General features: G+C 34.0%; 1 protein-coding gene across 2 annotated transcripts in view; it reads left to right on the top strand.

The window, feature by feature from the left end:
• Ptprr (protein tyrosine phosphatase receptor type R) overlaps positions 1 to 24,683 on the top strand; it is a 250,661-nt gene that overhangs the window by 185,810 nt on the left and 40,168 nt on the right. For both annotated transcript variants that reach the window (XM_010617486.2, XM_010617487.2), the window contains exons 7-8: positions 11,725 to 11,911; positions 14,531 to 14,615. In XM_010617486.2, coding sequence (XP_010615788.1) covers positions 11,725 to 11,911; positions 14,531 to 14,615 — 272 coding nt within the window. The remainder of the gene's footprint in view (positions 1 to 11,724; positions 11,912 to 14,530; positions 14,616 to 24,683) is intronic.

Raw genomic sequence — 24,683 nt, 5'->3', positions numbered from 1 at the left:
TGCCTATAATTCAACCAACACAGACATGGAATCTTAAAGTGGTCTCATAATTTCATTCATAAGTCCATGGTGATAATTTAGCATTGCCAATGCATATCATTTTTGTTTTCTATATTACTTTTGAAATTTAAATTTTGTTGAGTATGAAATTTTCCACAGATATACCACCAGCTAAACATAATCAGAGCTGCCACTGTCCCTACTGTTTAGGAAAAGTCTCTCTGGGAAATATTTTTACTCTTTCAGGCCCTTTCTTTTCTTTGTCCTATTTTCTTTATTATGTCTACAACATTTTTATTGAACCTTTAATAAATAGCTGCTTTGTCATTAAAATGATGTTAGGATACAATCTTAACAAAGATTTGAAATAAGATCACAAATTTCTTTCCAGCCTTTAATTCCATAACATTGTTAGCATCTCAAAAAGAAACCTCACATATATCAGCTTTTACTCCTCAGTTCCCTGTTCCTCAACTTCTGCCAATTCCCATATTCTTTTCATTTGTGTAAACTTGTTTTACTAGACAGACCACGCGAATGAAATCACATAATATGTGGCCTTTTGTGTCTGGCTTCTTTTATTTTACATAATATTTTCAAGGCGCATCTATTATTGAAGCATTTATCATAGTACACTCTATTCTATGAGTATACTATGTTTTGTTTTTCTATCCATCAGCTCATGGACCTTTAGGTAGTTTCTTCTTTGCATTATTATAAATCATTCGTCTATGAACATTTTGTACAAGTTTTTGAGTCAGTATATGTTTTAACTTCTCTTGACTATACACCTAGCAATGGAATTGCTGTGACATATGGTAGTACTTCAGGTTTAATTTTTTGAGGCACTACCAAATGTAGGTGGACAATTTTATACTACTGACAGAAAATTATGAGAGTTCAAATTTCTCCACATTTTCACCAATACTTGCTGTCATTTTTTTAGTGAGTTTCTTGGTACATTTTAGGTATACAGTACAGTTACATTCATTGTTGGGATCCTGTACCAGCTGTCATTTTTTGTTATAGTCATCCCAGCAAATATGATGTGGCATCTCATTGTGATTTTCATTTTGACCATCTCTTCTTATTTATTTCTGCATTCTCAATTCTATTCTATTTATAGATACATCTATTCTTATGTTAGTAGCTCATTGTTTTTGTTAATGTAACATTGTAGCAAGGTAGAAACTCAAGAAGTGTAACTCCTCCATCTTTTTCAAGATAATTATAGCTATTTTGAATTCCTTATATTTAAGTGTAACTCCTCCATCTTTTTCAAGATAATTATAGCTATTTTGAATTCCTTATATTTCCATATGAGTTTTAGACTCAGTTTGTCAATTTCTGGAAAAAGAACAGCTAAGATTGTGATAGGAATAAAGCTGAATCTGCAGATCAGTTTCAAAGACTATGGCCATTTTAACAACAGTAATTATTTGAACATATCAGCATTGCATGTCTTTCCATTGATTTTGGTCTGTATTTCTTTTATTCATGCTTTATATAGTTCAACATGCATGTCATACACTTCTTATAGAATTTTTTCCTGTCTTTTATTCTTACTATTATAAATGGAATCATTTTCATAATTTCACAGAGATATATGTGCACCTATGTTTATAGCGGCACAGTTTGTAATAGCTAAAATTTGGAAACAGCCCATTTGCTCATCAGTTAGAAACTGGATAAAGAAGATGTGGTTTTTCTATAAAATGGAATACAACTCAGCCATAAAGAATGAAAAATTAGATTCATTCATAGGAAAATAAGTCACACATGGGTAGGGTAAATACTGAATAGTTTCTCTGGTGTGAATAAACTATAATAGTACATAAGATCCTAATGATATAATGGACAGTGTGAAATAGGAAGAAAGGGGCAAAAGGTGTAGGAAAAGTGGGAAGGGTAGGGGAAAGGTAATAAGGGAAAAGAAAAAAAATATGAGAAAATGAAAAAAATGGAAATAATGTGTTTGTAAACGGGGAGGGGAGGAGGGGTGAAGGGAGGGCAGGGACAAGGGGAAAAAATGAGATCCAAGATCTGTCATGAAAGTTTCAAGATCCCAATAATGAATGTAACTGTACTGTATACCTAAAATGTACCAAGAAACTCAATGAGGAAAATAAAATAAAACTACCCTTGACACTCTGTACAAAGACAATTGATTTCTTATCTTGATATCATATAACCTTATGGAATTTTATTGTTACTTATGTTTTTGTGGATTTCTTAGAGTTTTCTAATGTATTAAATCATGTCATCTACAAATAGTTTAACTTCTTCCTTTCTAGTCTGGATTTCTTGTGTGTGTGTGTGTGTGTGTGTGTGTGGTTTTTTTTTGTTGTTGTTGTTTGTTTGTTTGTGCCAGGGATCGAACTTCTTTTGCTTCATTTTCTTATCTAATTGCTTTGGTAAAACCTCCAATACAATGTAGAATAAGATATAAGGAAAGTAGACTTCTTTCAGAAGAGTAGACTCCTTTTTTGCCTGATCTCAAGTAGAAGGCCTTGAATCTTTCACCAGTAAGTAGGGTATTAGCTGTGAGTTTTGTACATTGTTACCTTAAGGAAGTTCCAGCTTGTTGCATTTCTTTGTAATGAAAGAATGTTGTATATTTTCTGATGATTCATGTTTTAACTGAATTCAATGGATAGTTATAATCATGTGTGTCATTTCTAGTCTTGAAAATAAATGTACATATTTCTTGTAATGGTCAGTACTAAAGGATTCTTTAGTTGTTGCTTTTTTAAAGAAACATGAAGTTAATTGTTAATTGTGCAACCTAGAAAGTATAAAATATATGTATGTGTGTCCATGTTTGTGTCTGTGTATAAATCAACTGGAATTCAAAGAAAGATTTATTATTTTAGGAAGAATATCTTATTTGCTAAAAATTAATAATTTCCTTCAGCATCATCTTTCTCTTAACTAATTATATGTACTAGAAAAAAATTAAGCTTAAGAACTGAAATCAGAGATCTGATCATTTTGTTCTTTTTAAAAAAGAGAAACAGCCCCCCAACCATGAGTGACAGTCAAAACAATTCCAAACACTAAAAAAAGACTAAAAATTAATCACACTTGGTTACAAAACAAAACATTGCATGTTTTGGGGTCTTTAGACTATTAATTCTCAAATTTCATTAATATTTAAATAGCAGCCAAATTAAATCTCTTCTGCAGCATTTACTGGACCTATATTAACTTGGCTTCTTTACTCTAAAATGTAAAGCTTTTGTCTAACATGATCTCCTAATTCCCGTTTCTGCACGGATTGGAACATCCATCAAAGCACATAATAATGCATAGCATTACCTGAACTAATTTATTTACAACCATTCATCTATGCAGGCAACATAAGTGTTGCTTCCCATGTGTACAGTGGTTAGAAAAGGATGATTGGAACCAGTCTTTGCCCTGAAAGAGTTAACACTTTGAAGCAAATCATTTCCAGTGAATAGGATATATGTTAGAGACATACTAGAAAATGTTTCTCTATGAAGGAGCCTCCACATTTGCAAGAATGGACCTGAAAGGTTTGAGGCAAGCTCATTTGAGACACAGAGGACAAAGCTGCAAATGATCACCTGCCAGTTGCACAGACATGGCTAGGATGCGATAGGAGATGAAGCTGGAGACTACACGAGGAAGAGATTAGGAAACACCTTATGGCAAAGTGCAACTGGCTACAGGTCTTACTACCATATCTTCATTGCTCAGTCATTGTTCTTGTAAAATCTGAAACAAACCACACTGAATCGTGAGACTTCAGAGGTAAAAAGATTTACAAGGGAGCTACTGGCTGAGTCTGGTTCAAAATGAAGAGGGCAGAGCTAAGTCAGTGAGAAGAGGTCCCAGGAGTCTATCTTCATGCTTCCTCCACGTGTGCGCAGAGACTTCTCTAGATTCAGAGATTTTGAGTTTAAGCACTTTAAATATCAGGATGCATTGCACAAACATTCATATACAAGGTTACAAATTGCAATTTTGTTTATAACAGTGAAAAATTGAAAACAATTTATTGTCCAAAAAATAAGGTATTGGTCATATAAGCAGTAGTGCATGCACATAATGGAATACCAAAGAGTGTTTGATAACCATCTTTCTTTTTGCTTGTTTTCTTAGATAAACTTGAGACCCGATACACTTAGTTTGTTGAAAGCAGAAAATCATAAAAGAATATGTTGAATATTGCATGTTATCATTAAAGACTTTAAGACATACACTAAAAATGTTACTAGCCGTTACTCTAAGAATTGTATTATGGGGATTTGTTTCTGTCTTTTCATCCTTTTTTTTTTTACTTTTTCTCTAATGAACATGTCTTGTATTTGAATCAGAAAAAAAGCATTGTTAATTGTAACAATATGAGGTAAAAGTCTTAAATTCAAGAGGATGAAAAATGCCATGTCTAGGTGACCACTAATTGCAAAAGTAACATTGCTGCAAAATATTAATCACTAAGCAATCTTCCCAACCTTGCTTTTCTCAAACGTTTCTCAGTGCATACTGAAATAGTTCTCACATAAACATATACACATATAATGGGATAAGAATTACTGCATGATTGTTATTATAGTCATTCACAAATGCATATCATGTATAAATATGTCCTAGACTAGAAAAGGCACATTTTTACTTACTGACCTTTTATTTTTTGCAAACCAACTTTGTGAGTTTCATTATTTCATTTACAGTTTAAGGAGTCTGAGCCCCCTGAGTTTAAAATAAAGTAGCAGAACATTGATTTGAACTCAGTTTCTAAGGTCAGTGTTTGCAAAACAAAGTAACAAATTCATATTTATTTTTTAACAATTGTTTTAATTTTCAGTTTTAAATAATAGAATAAGGGTATAGCAAATTTTGCTTTCTCCTATATATGTAAAAGAACAGATATCATTTCACAAATGCTAAACTTCCACATAATCACTCTAAAAGGAATGCAACAATCTACCAAGTAAAGTGCTTTCAGGTAAGGAAATGAATCATTTCCTACACCAAAAAATGTTCTCTATGCTATAATATTTTTTAATTTAGAGTGAAATTTATTTACTATCCTTATTTATGATTTTTTAATCTTTATACTCTGGGTATTATTTGATACCCACACTGGATATCATTTATATTTATTATCATTTCTGTTCTACAGGATTTCCTTTTGGAAATTTTTTATGTGAGATCACAATACCTATTCATTTATCTCAGCTCCTAGAAATTAGTAACACTCCATTAATATCATGATTTAACTTTCCTAGTATTCTGTATCTTTTTATCTTAAATCCACTTCTCTGCTTTCAAGTGATCCAGAAAGAGATAATTATAATTACTTTATAACAAGATATATAATTACTATATACAATTTATTTGAAAGTAAATAGCATACTTTTACTAAATACTATTACTTCTCTGGACTTAAAAAGTGGTAGAATTTAGAGTTGCCAACAACTATGGAAGCCAGTCAAGCTATACATAGTAGAGGATTTCATCTCTCACTTTTACCTTTTTCTCCTTTGCTCCTTACAAGTGAGCAAAGATTTCTTTTTACTTTCTTTTTCCTTTTTCTTTCTTTTTGATTAAAGTTTTCCTGGAAAACTAAATATGTACCTAAACTGAATGAACAAAATTAAATACGAATTATCAAGTTAAGAGTGGAAGGATTTAAATTTATGTCTTATAACCAAGCTAACATTGTCATATTTTTTATCATAACATACAGGGAGAAAATGTTGAACTAACCATCTTAGGTCGTTTTTCTCAGACCTGGAAAAAAATGCCAATGTTAGGGTTACTTTCACAGTGTGAGATTAGATGTGTATTTTGATGAGGACAGCTCTGGAAAAATTAAGTATGCTTTAATACTGACACTCTGATATCAGTTATACCAATACTCCGTTGCAAAAAAAGCACTCTCCAAAGTCAAATCTGTTTTCTTTCATTCTGTACTAAATTCCTCTTACAATCTCTAAGAAATATATTTTTGCTTTCATTTCAAGTGCTTCAAGATAAACAACTGCCACCATTTCCAACTGAATATGACTTCTTTCTCCAGTAGTCTGACAAGTACACCTTCTTAGCCAGATTACAGCCAAATAATCATTTGCTTTATTTTGTTCCACTCTCATCTCCATTTGGGGGCGCGGTACTAAGTGAAGGGCCACACTTGAAGTGTCACGATTCTTGTAAGCAAATAAGTACACTACAAAAAGTGCAGCATGTCCGAGAATAGGAACCCTACATACAGAAGAAATTGTATTCCTTCTGCCTAAATCTAGCTTCTTACATCGAGTTTAATAGCCTCCCCACCAGGAAAGTAAATGCCTGGTGTTAGTTATACCAATCCTCAGTTACAGGGTTCATATATTTTTAGCTCTGTTTTCTTCCCACTTCTTGATCATTAGGAACAGTGATGTAGAATTGAACACTTGCAATGGAGTTGTTTATATTCTCTTCCTGAACTGGATGTGTGGGCCTGGTCCATAATATTTATACTTGTTTTCCTTTTTGCTTAATTGTAATTAGCTTGCTGTTTATTACATTCCTTTTACCTTTCCTTAAGAATTTGCTTTTTCCTTCAATTGTTTGCGTTGGTATCTTTTGAATTTCCTCTCTAGTATTTATTTTTTTGGCATAAATAATAATCGGTGCTACAGCAGGAGCCTGATAAAGCTTTTTATTATGTTCTCATATGTCCAACAGCAATCATAAGGCACAAAAAAGGCTAAATAGTTTGTCCACAGTTACACAGCAAAATGGAAGCAAAGCTTTCAATAGGAGATTGCATTCTTATTTTTCCTCACTCTATTAAAGGTCTAGGTCTCCTATTATTTCTATTGATTCTTTTTCTTTAAATCCTTCAGATTTTTTTCTGTCTTAACTTGAAATTTTCCTAACCCTATTTTTTTGTTTGTTTGTTTTTGAAATGGCTTTCTGATCGCATCCTCACTTCTCTCCATTTTGGCTTATGGATGCAGTAGGACAAGTTCGCTCTCTCTTGATTCAGTAAGATGCTATTTTCTCCTTTAGATCATTAGTCAGTGATGGCTAGCTAAAAACCTAACAGCCCTACATTTATAAAACATATCCCTTCTCTAGACTTTTCAGTACCCTATTTTAGAAATATTGACAACCTACTTGAGGGAAAAAAGACCTTGAAGATTCTTTTGCCATATCCAAAAGCAAGTCACAAATAGATGAAAAAGATTAAATTCAAAAACGTAAATTTCAATAATCCTAAGTATTAAAGCAATGCAATAACTACAAAGGAAAACATCAGTATGTTTGTCTGAAAATAAACATAACTTTCAAACAATTCATAGTATCCTAAGACAAGTTATATTAGCCACAGATATCTGAGAAACAATAGCACATAAAGACATCATTAAAAAATCAATAGTAAATCCACTAATGCCACAATATAAAAGTTAAGAAAAAGTATCAGCAGACACTTCTCAAAGATATGGACCTAAAAATAAATAGAATTATGTTTATCCTCATCTCTAACCAAAGGAATAAATTCAAGATATTACCAAAACCATTGCTGCCTGTAAGCAATAAAATTAGAATTTTGATTGAAATCCTAGTGCAGAATATGAGTGATTTTTAACTTATTTAAAACTCCTAAATTTCCTGTAATAAGCAAGAATTATTTTTATAATTAAACAAGTTTAAATATGTGAGCACATATGATCTCTTCTTTCCAAGCATAAGGCATGACTATAAAAATATTCAAATATTTTAATATTTTGATTGCACTGATTCAATTTTCTGATTTCCCCATATTTCAATTAATCTAAATATTGTTTGTTCCTTGAAAATAAGAATTAACAAAAGCAGGGATTTTTCCAAGGTAATGACATCCTATCATCATATTTCACGGCCAGCACAGAGAGTACTTACCATGATAAGAGCTGTTTTGTGGAAAATGCTCTCTGTGAGGTCAACAGCTTGTGTAAGTTTAACTCCATAATTAAACTTTGAGGCATTGTCTGAGGTGCTGAGGTGAAGTGCTCTGGAATTGTTTAGGGTTTGAGGGAAATGGATTTGCCATAATAAAGGGCAACTTTAAGATAAATAGGTTATCAAGAAGGATGTATTTTTCTTTAGTGACAGATGTGTAGATTATATCCATTGATTTCAAAGTAGTAACCTCAGTAGAAACAACTTTCAAGTTTTTGTAGCAATTCGTGGAGAAGTAAAAGTTGGGAATTAAGTACAATTCTGCCCATTATTACCCAAATTTAATAAAACCCAAGCATTATTTTTATAAGCAATTTACTTACATTGTCAAGCTAATTTTCATAATAATCCTCTGAAGTGGGTGCATGTAATGATTCATTTTATAAAGGAGGAGAAGATTAAGTTGCAGTGATGCTAAATAACCTCACCAAAGGTCCACTACAAGGATATGAAGGACAGTATGTGAAGCCCAAACAAGTATGCAAGTATGACAGTAAAGATAAAATTTGAACCTGAATGGCATTCTCCTTCCTCCATGCATGTCAGCACCCTGACTCCCCCACCCTGCCAGCGTTGTCCCGCTTCCATGTAGGGCACACGTATGTCTAACATCACCTGCCCACCACCCTCGTACCCCGGGAGGCAAAACAGAAAGAGCTTGACTTTTATACTTTAATTTGGATTGGATCTTTGTCCCACTATAGTGTTTCTAAGTCAGTTATGGTTCCACCTGTAAAATGGGTGAAAGTAGCACCTCTGAATGTTTCTATGGATATTGACATGACATGTGAAAGTACTTAGAGCTACTTGGAAAATACTTAACAAATGTTAGTTTCCTTTCTTCCTTCCTTTGCAGACAAAAGTCAGTTTACTTCCTTACTAAGTCATTTTATATGAAAATACTTCCATAGCTCTCAGATCACAAGATCCTTAGAAAACTTAGTCACTAAAGCAAACAGACTTTAAACATGGGATCTCACAGGCTTTTAACTTCCCAGAGTATGCTCAGGGGTAGAGTGCCTAGCATGTGAGGCCACAGGTTCAATCCCCAGAACTAGACACACACACACACACACACACACACACAGAGCATCCAATTAGCAGCAGTCCATTAAGTAGTATCTCCCACTTCCTCACAAAAATATCTATAAACCAGCAAAAGCCACATTCTTACAAATACACTAAAAACTAAGAGTGGAAAAACGAACCATTTACCAAAATCAGGAATGACTTTTCGTGAAAATTAAAGCCAAGAAAACTGGATTAAGGAACTTTAGGAAGCTGCTTTCCCACTAAAATTAGGATCAAATTCTTGACCTGAAAGTATTTCCATTATTTGTGCATCTTCAAATATTTACATCCTACTCAGAAACACAAGGAGTCCTGTCAACTACACAAACCACAAAAAGAAGTGAAACAGGCACACTTTAGGTAGGTGACATTTTATGGGACATCTAGAATGCCAACCTAGCAATCCAAATAGTCAAAAATAATGATAGGTTCTTTTAGGAATACTAGGAGGAAAACAAGATAAGAAACCAGACCTCCAATATTAATTTTTTGAAAGTCACATACAAGGCCAAATAGGAAAGAAACAAATCTTAAGATCTACAGTGAAATGTGTACATAATTACCAATCCTTCAAATAACACAAGGGCTGAAACATATAAAATTAAAAACAATTATAATTTAAATAAAAATACATGTCATTATTTTGCAAGTTTCATATGCATATTTCAGGCTTTGAATAGTTCAATAGGAAAATAAGAAAGAAAAAACTTGCATAATATCTTTAACAATTAACTAATGTGATATATGTATATATTGTACATAGTCAAACTAGTTACCAGCAAAAATATCTGTGAAATATTTAGAAAAGTTTATCATAGCGTTTATCTAAAAGAAAGAATCAAGATATCCCAACCATTAGAAGTCTGGGTGTGGTAGCACACACCTACAATCCTAGCACTCAAGAGGCTGAGTCAGAAAGATTGCTGTGAGTTAGAGGCCAGTGGGCTACAGAATGAGTTCATGCCAGCCTAAATTACAGAACAAGACCCTGTCTCAAAAAACAAACAAAAAAAAATCATCATTTCTAATTTCCATACATTAGAATTAGAAGTTAATAAAGAAAATAAATGTTCAAACTCCTAAGTAACAATAAAACTAAAGCAAGAATTAAAGCTACAATTGTAAGCTATGTAGAGATTAAAAATAATGCTACATATCAAATTATGAAATGCTACCAAGGCTGCAACCACAGACAGATTCATGAGTATAGAACTGACAGATTTTTGTTGTTGTTGTTCAGTGAGTTTCTTGGTTATAATAGTCTCATAATTTTTGATTGTTTAAAATTAAGCTCCATCTACTTTTGCCTACTTCTTCATATGATGCTCCATCCTAAGTATGTAAATCCCCATTTGGAGGGATCACCCTGCTAGGCCTTAGACTCTACTCTTACTTTCTTCCTCCCATTTGTTTTGACCTGCTGCTCTCTGAGCTCCACTTCCATGAGACACCAACCACTTGGCACCAGATTTAAGTCTAGCAGTTATTAAGAGCATAATCTCTCAGCTTGACTCTCAATTTCTCATACTTCTATAGGAACAACCTTGCTGTTACCGTCCCACGCTGTTTTGTAATTGTGTTCTACACACCTTCTGCATAGGATATAGTGGTCGATATAAGTTGGAAGAGCCCCACCTTACTTTCCAAAAGAAAGGATAGAAATTATAAAGGGAAGATAGACTGGAACTCGCTATACAGGTCTATGATCTCTGTGGACTCCAAAAGTTTATCACAGAATTAAGTGACTTGGACATATTCATGCATCCGCATGTATGTACATATATACATAAGGCAATGCAGGGTACAGAAGGTATCTTTTAAGGATTCATTTATTGGGAACATATATATGTGTGTGTGTTTAAACATTTTTTTAAGATTAGGAAGTATTTACTGGGGGAAAGGTAGACAATGTGTAAGAGAGACAGAAAGGGGCCCAGAAAGTAAGTTGCCCCTATGTTTTTAAACTTTTAAATTCTATTTCAATTGCAATAACTGGAACTAAAACAAAGAGATCATTATTTTTAACTTTATGTTTTAATTAACAAAGAAACATTATTTTGTGGCATGTAACATGACACCAAAATATTTATATATGGTGGAATGTCTAAAACAAGCTAATCAATACTTGCATTATCTCACAAACTCATCGCTTTTTTAAAAATTTTTTCTGTATGCTTCCTGCATTCCGTAAAACCATGAGTACAGTATACTGATGTTAAAAACATTAGCTGAGGCTGGGAATTTAGCTCAGTGGTTCTGTCACCTGCCTCACAAGCACAAGGTCCTGAGTTCAATCCTCAGCAACCCCCCAAAAAAATTAGCTGATTGTACTCAGATGTATATGTAAATTACAGCTGGTTTGTGTCACATCTGATTTCTCAATTCAAACATGTTCACTCTTACTGTTTTTCACTTACTATTATTAGTCATTCTATTATTTCTGTGACAAGTATGCTTATTCATAACATAGTGCGATCTCAATTCAGAATTATTTCCAAAAATAAAATTATTAGTTTCCTATAAAGAAATTATGGATAGTTATTATAATCAATGTTAATATCAAAAGAAAAAACGTATGTGGTCCTTATTTCTGTACAAACTGTGCAAGTTGTATGCTTGTAAGCAAAGATTAACATCTGTGACTAAAATAATTCATATGATGTCTAAGCCTAATAACATTCTTCTCCCATATAGACGAGGGTCCAATGTATCTCTTACATTGGATATGAGTAGCTTGGGGAATGTTGAGCCCTTTGGGTCGATTCCAACTCCACGGGAGAAGGTTGCCATGGAATACCTGCAGTCAGCCAGCAGAATTCTCACAAGGTCTCAGCTGAGTGACATTGTGGCAAGTTCACACTTACTCCAAAGTGAATTCATGGTGAGCCTCTTTCTTATTCACTCCTGTGTTTTCATACAGTTGGAAAATTATACAATAAATATGGAAATGAAAGAGTCCCAGGTCCAAACAGCCTGCAGTAAACAAATGATTGCAGTTCAAAAGGTAAACTGCAGTGGTTCAGATCTACCTTGTACCTGTCAGCTATTGACAAGTAATCACGCTACAGTGCAGTTGCTAAGTTGAAGCAGAGTATGTAAGGCCTAGCCAGGCAATGCAGTGGCATAAAGCGTCTGGGCAGAGAAGGGGCATTTTAGGACTAAGAAATAGCCTTGCTCTTGCTATTTGGGAAATTAAATTATTCAATTTAGATGCAGCATCGAAATTAAAGTGAGAAGTGAAAACGTGAAAATCAAAAACTGGATGAAGTAGCAGAGAAGTGAGGGATGATACCCAGGTTTTCACCTTGAACAACAAGCATACAACTTCTTCTCAGAAATAAAATAAGAAACACAGAAGGAAGAAGTATGGGCTAAACATGATGGCAAGTACACTTTAGACTTACCGATATACTGAAAGATATCCACCCAGACAGTGTGGAGTCAGGTTGGATCTTCCTCAATCTAATTGTTGCTAAAGAGGAATGTTCACTTGATAGATAATCTTGCACCGTAAGTCAGTTATATATTTTAAGCCATATCAGTTGTGTACAATAAATTGATCATTCTAGAGTTAGTTGAACTATGTTAACACAAGTTCATGGTGAGATCCAGGAATGGGTTAGATCTACTATTAGCCCCATCAGCTATTAAATGTTCAAAGTAAAATACAAACATCGAGTTTTAAAAATTAAGCCCTATAGTGTGTTATCTTTTTATATGTGAAGAAAATTAGACAACTCCATGGTCACACATACCCAGCTACTTGGGATACTGAGGCAAAAAGATGGCAAATTCAAGGGTAGGTATGGTAACTCAGCAAGACCCTCTTTCAAAAAAAAGTCAACACTGCTGTGAAAGTAGCTCGGTACTCAGTGTGTTCATTCCTGTTAGCTCATATTCAATTCCATTAACACAAACACATACACACACAATTCATACAGCTAGCCAAAGACACACTTAGGTATTCTTTTCTAGGACGGCTGATAGACTTTTGTTTAGGAAATAAGGCTTTAATAAAGAAAGATGAAGCCAACAGGAGTATCCAGGAGAGAGAATACTAAAAGATTTCAGATTATCACAGGATACAGAATGGAAAAGGAGAAAAGGAGTAAAGACATTAAAGATGTTTTGTGGCATTGCCAAAATAGACTGACATGCTTCAAGTTATCAAACGTGGAGTGATAAGAACATTTTTTTTAATTGAACATTCAACAAATTTGGTTATTTTGATAATTTGGAACCAAAAAGTTAAAATATTTAGGTGAACCAAAAGATATTTTAAATATGTAAAATGCAAGCTAATCCAATGATATTAAAAATGTAAGCTAGCTGGAGATTTAGCTCAGTGCTTCCACCGCCTGCCTTGCAAGCACAAGGTCCTGAGTTCAATCCCCAGTACCAAAAAAAGAAAAGTAAAAAAGTAAGCTGTTCTTCTCTGTACACCAAGTCTCAAATTCATGACATAGTCTGACTTTTCTCAGATGTTCAGATTGAAAACTAAGACAATATGAATTTATTTATAGTTTATTTCTTTTCAACAAATATGAGGATGTTGAGTTATAGTTTCCACTGGAGAAAGTTAAGTGTAAAAATATTATTTTGTGTGATCAAAGGATTTAATATTTAATAGTCAGTAAATAACATAAAAGTTACTTTGTTACATTGAGCTTATTTAAACAAGCCCTTGGAAAATTTTTTGTTAGAAAAACATTCTATGTTGTATAACCAAATTCTGTTCTTGCTCACATTTTTAGATCTAATGCTTTTACATCAATCTACCCCTCTATTTGTTCCCTTTTCAGACATTTGAACCCTGTGACATACCTTCTGACTAAATAAAAAATATTTCTTTTCTTAATAAGTAGGAAAAGAAAGTGTCTGGATGTGCTTCACTAAATATTGCATTCACAATCATAAATGAAGCAATCCAATTACAAATCATTCTCACGGTTCGGTGGCCTGCCTTGCAAGCGCAAGGACCCGAGTTCAATCCCTGGTACCGAAAAAAAAAAAAATTATAAATCATTCTCAAAGTAAAAATTATATTATTTATACAAGTCAACAAAAAACTTTCACATTTACCACTTTTACCTAAAATAATCATAATATTAAAAAAGAACCCATCATAATATATATTTTATGTTGAAGTTACACAAAGATTTGAAAATGCTTAACTATATGGTTTTTAAAAAGACTTTGGTCCATATAATTCCATGAGTTATGTCACAAGATTTTTTAAAGCAAACCAAAGTGCTTTGTTTCTCTTTAACGACTACATATAAAATAATAACAACATAGAGAGCTGTTTCTTAGAAGTCATCTTGAAAGGGTGCAACCAACATGTTTATAAAAGGAAGGGTGTGGGTCGCCCAGAGGTGGTAGCCTGCTGTTTTTGTAAATGACTTTGAAGTCAAATCAAGCACAGATCAAATAGCCCCCTGTAAAGATTTTCTTTGTGTCAGCATTACATGCACTTATTTGATATCATTTATTTTTGTAGGAAATACCAATGAATTTTGTGGATCCCAAAGAAATGGACATTCCTCGTCATGGAACAAAAAATCGCTATAAGACCATTTTGCCAAGTAAGCTTCTTGATTTAATAATTTATACTGTAAAGCACAGGACAAGCCTTCTCCATTCACCTAACCTCTTAATAACTTTATCTTGTACTACTCTTATCATGATGAGCAACTCACTGTTCCAGTAGATATGAGATTCTAAAACTATGTCATGCCACGCATTATGGTCAAGTGATTTTCATCACCAGTGTCAAACAATTAATGGGTGAAGGAGACTTTTTTCAAAACTGGTGCTGAGACAACTTAACTTCTGCCTGCAAAACAATAAAATGAAGTTGAACCCAGCCTCACATCATATACAAGAATTAATTCAGAGCAAATCAGATATCTACATTTAAGTAGCTGAAATTATAAAACTTGCAAAATAAAAAAGTTATGAGTTTTCATTACCTTGAATTAGCCTAGTGTGTCTTAGATATGACACTAAAAGTACAAGGAACCCTGAAAAAGTAGATAAATTAGCCTTCATTAAAACTTAAACATTAAGTGCCTCAGATGACACCATCAAGAAAGTGAAAAACAACATAGAGAATAGGAGAAAATTATACAAAAAGACGACATAACTTAAAAAGAAGCAAAGGACTTGAATATACATTTCTCCATAAAAGATATAAAATTACTCATAAGCATGTAAAAGATTGTTCAGCATCATTAGTCATCAGGGAAGACCAAAACAAAATGAGGTATTGCTTCATATCCATAAGATGACTATAATAAAAATGATAGGCAATTAAAAATATTGATGAAGATTTAAGGAAATGGAACCTTCCTCCATCCTCTCTCCCGAAGATTTTCATCAAAAACATGTTGAACGTTAAGTTTAGGCCATATATATCCATCATAAATTTCCTCTCTGTCTCTCTCTCTCTCTCTCTATATATATATATATATGCCATCATTTAATTTCATACAGATTTGGAAATTATTAGGGTTACTTCAAAGTTCACTCATCTGTTTCCTGGCCAGATGATATCAGTCAACTGCTTTCCAATCCTGTGTTATCTTTCCACCCCCACAACTGGGCAGACTGCTCGAACCAGGGGACCTGTGCTGACAACAGATGTCACAAATGATGGATTTTCTGGTGAAAATGTCTATAGCCCAAACACCTCACACACTCCTGTTGCATAAAATGTAATTTAGGAAATAAAGTTTGGACAGCCACATTATTGTTTGAAAATTACCAGAAAAGACTCAAATGAGTAACAGAAATTCAAAATATAATATAAATTGATGATTAGGAAATAATCAAGATTTTAAATATCTTGTTTGTTTTTATTGTTTTAACTTACAATAAACTCCTCTCAGGTTTAAAAGTTTGCCAGCTTTTACAGAATGGTAAAGCTATAAAATTCAAAGGAAGTTTTGCAGCAGACATATGGATAACCAGAAACTTCAGAGAAGCTATTTCTCTAAAGACAATGTCAGTCTGGCTCAGAACACTAAATGAAACATAAAAGTGCTGAGGTCAAGGGCCGGTGATTTAGCTCAGTGGTTCTGCTGCCTGCCTCACAAGCACAAGGACCCGAATTTGATGTCTGGTACCACACACACAAAAAAAAGGGCTGAGATCAAATTTACTTAAAAATTTTTGTACTATAAACAAATATTAGCCATAAAAATGTTTTCATCTATAATTTATATATATACATATATATATTGGGGGGTACCAGGAATTGAACTTGGGACAATGCACTTACGAAGCAGGCAGACTAATTATATATTGAAAAGAAATTGTCAGCACACACTGAAGTATAATAATAAATGTCATATTTATTTATAAAAATATAAAACAGTATATGCAAAATTAAAGAACACTACTCTGGTCATTATTTCATATTCAAAAATGTACTGTTTGGTAACATTTTCTAGTTAAATTATGTTTTATCTGATTATACTAAATTTTTACCACAAGGTAGGTATCCAAATAAGTGAGTCACTCATTAAAGCAACAAGTTGTGTTAGATTTTGCATCCTACTGTATGTTAGAATCAGATCTTATTTCCTACTCTGAAAAATAAAAAATTACAATTGTGGGTAGGCTATTTAATCTTCTTTTGCCATCTTTTCTTCATGCTAAAGAAGCAACAATAATAACACTACACTGCAAGGCCACTGAGAAAATTAAATGGTAGCATGTGTAAAATGACTAGCAAACTTCTAATGGTTCCCTTCCCTTCTAAATTATAATGGATTATTCTCCAACATTAATATCAGGAGAAATTACAGAAAATATTCGCAAGTTTAGAGAAGAGTTGACAGTTTCTAAGGTAGAATATTAAAGAGCCCTATTTTCTCTTATAATTTGCATGAGTTTCCATACAATCACCATCTTGCGTTGTCAAGGTCAACCCTATAACTATAGAGACATTCTCTATTTCCAATATGATAACAATTAGCCACGTGTGACAACTGCACACTTGAAAAATAGTTAATGCATAATAGAAATTGTTTGTAAATCTTATTTTAACCCAGTTAAATTTAATTAGCTGCATATGGCTAGTGGCTGTCACCTTGGACGGTTCAGACCTGTCTTCTCTTTCTTTTGCAATGAATTTGAAGTTGACTCTTAATCACCTTGATGGTATAGTCAATCCTTTCCTTTTCTCACATTTCCTATTTATCTTGAATTCATCTATGAAAACTGTCCTATCTTCTTTCTGGATGATAAATATTAAAATTTTTGAAAAAATAGCTTTTGTGAATTAAACAGAAAAGTTAAGATTATAGCAGATAGATATGTTAGGGAGACCAAGGTGGAGAAATTTTATAAATACAGATTTGATGGAACAAATAAATATAGCTTTGGTGAAATAGATCTATATTTATGTCTAATAATGCTGAGGAGGGCAAAAAAAAAGAAGGAAGAAATAAAGGAGATAAGGAGGGAAAGATTAAAGGATATAAGAAGGAGGGCATAGAAAAGGGAGGGAGGGAGGGAAGGACAGGAGGAGACAGGGACAGAAGGAAGGAAAAGGGAAGGAGGAGAAAAGAAAAAATAGAGAAAAATGATCAGTGTTCAAATATTTATAATTGTTATTGAGCCTGCCTAGATACAGTGTACTAAATATTTAACATATAACTGAGAAACATTTGTTCAGAAAACATTATCATAGTGAATTTGACTAATACATAGACTTAAAATGTATAACATTAATAAAATTATAACATTAGTAATGAAAATAATGATTATGATGAGGTCTTCCTAGTTCCAGTCAATGTATTAAAGGACTTTGGTTGGAAATATACATTTTCCCCTACTCAGTCATATGTTGTATTCTTACTTTTTAGAAAATGGAATCCTCTAAATACTTTAAAACCACTACAAATTATGAACTTCCAATGTAAACTTAATTTAGCTTGACAGGGAAATTTCATAAACATAGATGTTTATCACAATTTATAGAGCTCCCAGTAAATCATAGACAATATAGGCATTATAAAAATTGAAGAAAGTGTTACCTTTTCTCAGGCCTTCCTGGTTTAAGGCCTTTGTGGAAACTTCTAACAATCAATGGATAGTAAAGGAAATAAATATGTTCTTGTCTCTTTTGCTAAGAAAAAATGTTAGAAAGTCAAAAGCGTTTCTAATAGAAATTAATTCTAGTAGTAATCTAGAATCAAAGGCCAAATAGAAATCATATGAGATACAAAAGTGAATTAAATAATAGACCTTGCTCTTCAGGGCCTTGCCACAATCCATTGGATGCAGGCAGAAATTTAAGCACTTCACATGCAAGATGATTAATACTGACAGAAAATTCAGGGAACCCAAGCAAAGAAGTGAATGCCTAGTAGTACCCAGGAGGGCCAGAAATGGCTTCAGATAAATGTACTTCTTGAGCTGAGCCCTGAAGAATGAAGATTTTACCATGAAGAGAAGGAAAAGGAAACAATATGTGCAGATGCCTAGAAACTAGAAGAACATGGAATATTGAGAGATTTCCCTAAATCTATGGGGCTGGATCAGATGGTACAAATGGGAAAGTGGCTACTGATGAGGTTCTGTGAAAAGATAATTAAAATCTACTGTACTCTGCTCTACTCTAAAGTAAGGAAGGTCCTTGTATTTCATCCTCTAGGCCTGTACTGTCCGGAAGAGCAACTGTCAGCTACAGATGGCTATACAAATTTAAATTTAAATGAATTGAAATTAAAATTAAACTTGAATTTTGTGATGCGTAGTAACTACATGCCAGTGTTCAACTCTATGTGGTTAGTGGCTGCACATGGTTAACTGAAGATAGCCTCTTCCACTTAGTGAAAACATTTGGCTCAGACCATGTTTTTGTTGTAGAGAAGGAGAAAAGAAATCAGAACTACAGGCAATTTAGGACTGTCCTGGCTGATTTAAGTGCTCTAAAAGCAATTCCATTTAGCCTGAGGCTTAACTTCAGATTAAAAGGGATACCTTTTATTATGTCTCTAACAAGTTGTACTCTATGAATTTTTATACTTAATAGACATTAGAATTCTGACTTTAAGAAATCCTGAATTTAACTTCTGAATATGCACAGAACCTATATGTACACAATACACCTACTTCATTTAATACTTCTCAAGGAAAAACTGATTTGTGATAATACTATTCCTTTCTAAAATATTTTTAAAAACTTAATATACTGTATAATATTAAATGCAACCAAAACCACACTGGTTGAAATACATTGGAAATATATTTCGCTCTCAAGTTTAAGCTTCCCAGCTGATCAAGAGAAATAGACTGGCAGAATGGATTAAGAAGCAAAATCCAACAATATGTTGTATAGAAGAAACACACCTAGTTCAAACAGAAGCCCATAGACTGAAAGTGAAAGGATGGAAAACAATTCTTCATGCGACAGGAGCCCAGAAAAAAACAGGGATAGCAATCTTATTCACAGACAAAGTAAATTTCAAACCAAAACTGATTAAGAGAGACAAAGAAGGCCACTACATCCTTGCAGAGGGAACAATTCAAGAGGAAGAGATGACATCATAAACATATATGCACCAAACATTAATGCCCCCATCTATATAAAACAAATATTAAGTAACATGAAAAACCAAATAACCACTAATACAATTGTAGTGGGGGATCTAAATACGCCACTATCACAAATAGACAGATCATCTAGGCAGAAAATCAACAATGAAATACTAGAACTCAACCAAGCTTTTGAACGCATGGACTTAATAGATGTCTATAGAGTGTTCCACCCCTCAAAATCAGAATATACATTATTTTCAGCTGCACATGGGTCATTCTCCAAGATAGACCACATACTAGCTCACAGAACAGGTGTGAATAAATGCAAAAGAATCAAAGTTGTCCCCTGTATATTATCAGATCATAGTGCAATCAAGCTGGAGATCAATAGCATAAGAAACCATAGGAACTTCACAAACACATGGAAACTGAACAACACTCTCCTAAACAATCAATGGATCATGGAGGAAATTAAAGAAGAAATCAGACAGTTTTTACAAATAAACAAAAATGCTAATACAACATACAGGAATCTATGGGACACAATGAAAGCAGTTCTACGGGGAAAATTCATAGCACTGAATGCCCACACTAGAAAAACAGAGCAAGCTCAAATAACCTAATGATGAATCTTAGACTCCTCGAAAAACAAGAGCAAGAAAAACCCAAAGCTAGAACAAGAGAGGAAATTATAAAGACTAGAGCAGAGATCAATGCAATGGAAACCAAGAAAATGATACAAAAAAAATAAATGAATCAAAGAGTTGGTTTTTTGAAAGAATAAATAAAATCAATAAACTCTTAGCTAATTTTATCAAAAAAAGGAAAGAAAAGGCTCAGATCCATGCAATCAGGAATGAAAAAGGCAAAGTCACAACAGATCCAACAGAAATCCAGAGGATCATTAACATCTACTTTGAGAACCTGTACTCTAATAAATTGGAAAACACAGAAGAAATGGGCAGATTTTTAGATACTTAGGAATTACCAAAGTTGAACAAAGAAGATAAAAACATTTTAAACACCCCAATTACAATCAGTGAAATTGAAAATATAATTAAAAATTAATGTAATGTAATTAAAATGTAATGTAATGTAAATGTAAAATTAATGTAATGTAATTAAAAATTTAACCAGGGAAAGGTGCAACTAAAAAAGAGAACTACAGCCCAATCTCCTTAATGAATATAGATGCAAAAATACTTAATAAGATACTAGCAAACAGAATACAGAGGATCATCAAGAAGATCATACATGCTGACCAAGTCGGATTTATTCCAGGGATGCGAGGATGGATCAACATATGTAAGTCAATAAATGTAATGCACTATATTAACAAAGTCAAGGACAAAAACCATATGATCCTCTTGATAGATGCAGAAAAAGCATTTGACAAAATTCAACACCCATTCATGATAAAACCTCTGCAAAAAATTGGAATAGATGGTCTATATCTCAATTTAGTAAAGACTATCTATGAAAAAACCAATAGCCAACATCATATTAAATGGCCAAAAACTGAAAATTTTCACGTTAAAATCAGGAACAAGACAAGGATGCCCACTATCACCACTTCTCTTCGATATAGTTCTGGAAACATTAGCCACAGAAATTAGACAAAAGGAAGAAATTAAAGCAATAAAGATAGGAAAGGAAGAACTTAAACTGTCATTATTTGCTGAAGATATGATACTCAACATCGAAGACCCAAAAAACTCCATCAAAAGACTTCTTGACTTAATTGACACTTTTAGCAGAGTAGCTGGATACAAGGTCAACACCCCAAAATCAATAGCCTTGTTTTTTCTTTTTTTTTGTACCGGGAATCGAGCTTGGGTCCTTGCACTTGCAAGGCAGGCAACGGAAACACTGAGCTAAATCCCCAGCCCTCAATAGCCTTCTTGTACACAAATAACAGATTCACTGAGAGAGAAATTACAGAAACAATTCCTTTCACAATAGCATCCAAAAAATGAAGTATCTAGGAATCAATCTAATGAAAGAAGAAAAAGACCTCTACACTGAAAACTACAGCACTCTGAAAAAAGAGATCGAAGAGGACATAAGAAAATGGAAAGACATCCCCTGCTCCTGGGTAGGAAGAATCAACATACTAAAAATGGCCATACTACCAAAACTGCTATACAGATTCAGTGCAATGCCAATTGAAATTCCAACACTATATTTCACAGAACTAGAAAAAAGAATCCAAAAATTCATTTGGAACCATAAGAGACCTAGAATAGCAAAAGCCATCCTAGGCAACAAAGGCATAGTAGCGGGTATAACAATCCCAGTTTGAAACTATACTACAAAGCCACTGTGACAAAAACAACATGGTACCAGCAAAGAAACAGACCTGAAGATCAGTGAAACAGATTGGAAGACACAAAAACAAATCCAGATGTACTCAACTACCTCATCTTTGACAAAGGAGCCAACCATCCTCAATGGAGGAAAGATAGCCTCTTTAATAAATGGTGCTGGAAAAGCTGGATCTCAACCTGCCAAAGATTAAAATTGGACCCTAATGTTTCACCATGCACTAAATTAAAATCCAAGTGAATTAAAGATCTAAATATTAAAACAAAAACACTAAACTTTCTGGAAAATAAGTTAGGCAGAACTCTTGAAGGCACTGGCACAGGAAAAGACTTTATGAACAAATCCTCAGTAGCATGGGAACTAGCAGAAAGGATCAACAACTGGGATCTCATTAAAAAGCTTAGCAGTGCAACAGAAACCATCAATAGAACTAAGAGACAACCTTCAAAGTGGGAAAAAATTTTACCAGCTGTTCCTCAGACAAAGGACTATTATCTAGAATATATAAAGAACTCAAAACAATCAGCTCCCCAAAATATAAAGGCCCAATTAAAAAATGGGCATCTGAAATGAACTGACATTTCTCAGACAAAGAAGTAAAAACAGCAAGTAAATATATGAAAAATGTTCCACATCACTGGTCATTCAAGAGATGCAGATGAAAACAACATGACATTCCACCTCACCATACAAAGAATGGCTGCTATCAAGAAATCAACCAATAACAAATGTTGGAGGGGTTGTGGGGAGAACGGAGCCCTTCTCCGTTGTTGGTGGGAGTGCAGACTGGTGCAAATATTATGGAAATCAATATGGAGATACCTCAAAGAGCTGGGATTAGAGGCTCCATTTCACCCAGCCATCCTTCTGCTGGGTATCTTTCCAAAACAATTAAAGGAATCATACCACAGTGATATATGCACACCCATGTTTATAGCAGCATAGTTTGTAATAGCTAAATCTTGGCAACAGCTCATTTGCCCATCAGTTGGAGACTGAGTAAAGAAGATGTGGTTTTTCTATAAAATGGAATAATACTCAGCCATAAAGAATGAGAAATTAGATTAATGTATAGGAAAATGGATACATATTGAGGATATACTCCTAAGTGAAATAAATAAGTCATACATATGTTAATACCAAATAGTTTCTCTGGTGTGAATAAACTATCATAGTACATAAGATCCTAATGATATAATGGACAATGTGAAATAGGAAGAAAAGGGCTAAAGGTGAAGGGAAAGTGGGAAGGGTAGGGGAAAGCTAATAAGGGAAAATAAAAAAATATGAGAAAATGAAAAAATGGAAATGAAGTGTTTGTAAAGGGGGAAGGTAGAAGGGGGTGAAAGGAGGGCAGGGACAAGGGGAAAAAATGAGATCCAAGACCTGTCACGTAAAGGTACAAGATCCCAATGATGAATGTAACTGTACTGTATACCTAAAATGTACCGATAAACTCAATGAGAAAAAAAAAAAACTGGCAAGGTGGATGTGGCAGCCTCACCACATCATGCAGCCTGCTCTTTACCTATTTCGCCATCCCCAGGCATTGCCTTTCTTCACTTGTCCAAAATGCTGATTACTGCAACCATGTACCAAGCAGTAGGATGGAGTAAGAAGTGGTAGAAGGAAGGCATCACCCCCCCAGTTTACTCCCATGATCTGACACAGTTACATGTGTCACTTCCTCTCACATTTTTCATGTGAGAAATTAGTCACATGGCCACAATTAAATACAAGGGATGGTTCCCAGTAATGGCCTAAAATGTTTAAAAAGTGGTGTGTTTGTCTGTGTGTGTGTGTGTGTGTGTGTGTGTGTGCGCACATGTTATTTAGAGAGTGCCCTTTAAAAAATTTAATACAACATTATGCATACAAAATCAGGTAGTGGAAATGGTCTGTGCATGTAATGATCAACAGAGAATCTTATCATGACTTCTGGAGGTTTGGGGGTAAATGGACTGCTTTTGAGTGATTAGCACCAGCTTCCATCTCCATAAAGTCTATGCTGTGAGGGACCCAGGTGATGAGGCCATTACTGAATACTGTCCCAGGTCACCATCCTCTGCTCTAAAAGGCTGGTTTGCTTCAGGACCATTTTCCCCAACACACCTCTTCAAGAAGAATTCCAGTGAAAGCACAAGGTCCAGGTCCCCAGAGAACTCCATGTTGCTGAACCAAGTAGCACAGTTATTTGTCACATTGGGGTTATGTCCTGACTTAGACAGTCCTTTACTCTTCCACTAATATCCCTGTAGTCATCTTGCTTCTTTTAGGGCATCCAAAAGGGCACACCAGGAACTTTAGCAAAGTGTTTTCGATGAAACTGAATGAGGGCCTACCTCTATGCACAAGACCTTTGAGTGCTGCCTAGGGGTCATCTTACTGAATTCTAAGAATTATCAACATCTTCTAGATTCCTGTTGCTCCATCTGGCATGATTGAGAGATATTTGACCTGTGCCTTAAAAGATCAGATAAGCATCTTGGTCTTCACATATCAATCTATAGTCACAAGCAAAATGGGACTTTCTCTTGCCAAAACTAGATCCCTTTCAGATCAAATCAGCTTTATCAATCTCTGGATGTCAGCTCTATTATTAATAATAAGTATATATGAGATATATATATATATATATATATATATCTTCATTTCCTAGTAAGTAAAATTTTGCTGTATATTTTCATCCCCTTTGATAGTAGCCTGTGTAGCTCTAACTTTAATAATCTGGGGGTCAGGTTTCTTCTCCTTCTCTTATGAGCTGCATGACATTGGGA

The sequence above is a fragment of the Fukomys damarensis genome, unplaced genomic scaffold (assembly GCF_012274545.1).
Source record: "Fukomys damarensis isolate Sample0158 unplaced genomic scaffold, DMR_v1.0_HiC HiC_scaffold_15, whole genome shotgun sequence".
In the NCBI taxonomy this organism is placed as follows: Eukaryota; Metazoa; Chordata; class Mammalia; order Rodentia; family Bathyergidae; genus Fukomys; species Fukomys damarensis.
The sequence above is the reverse complement of the archived record's forward strand: the minus strand, read 5'-3'. Positions and strand labels throughout refer to the sequence as shown.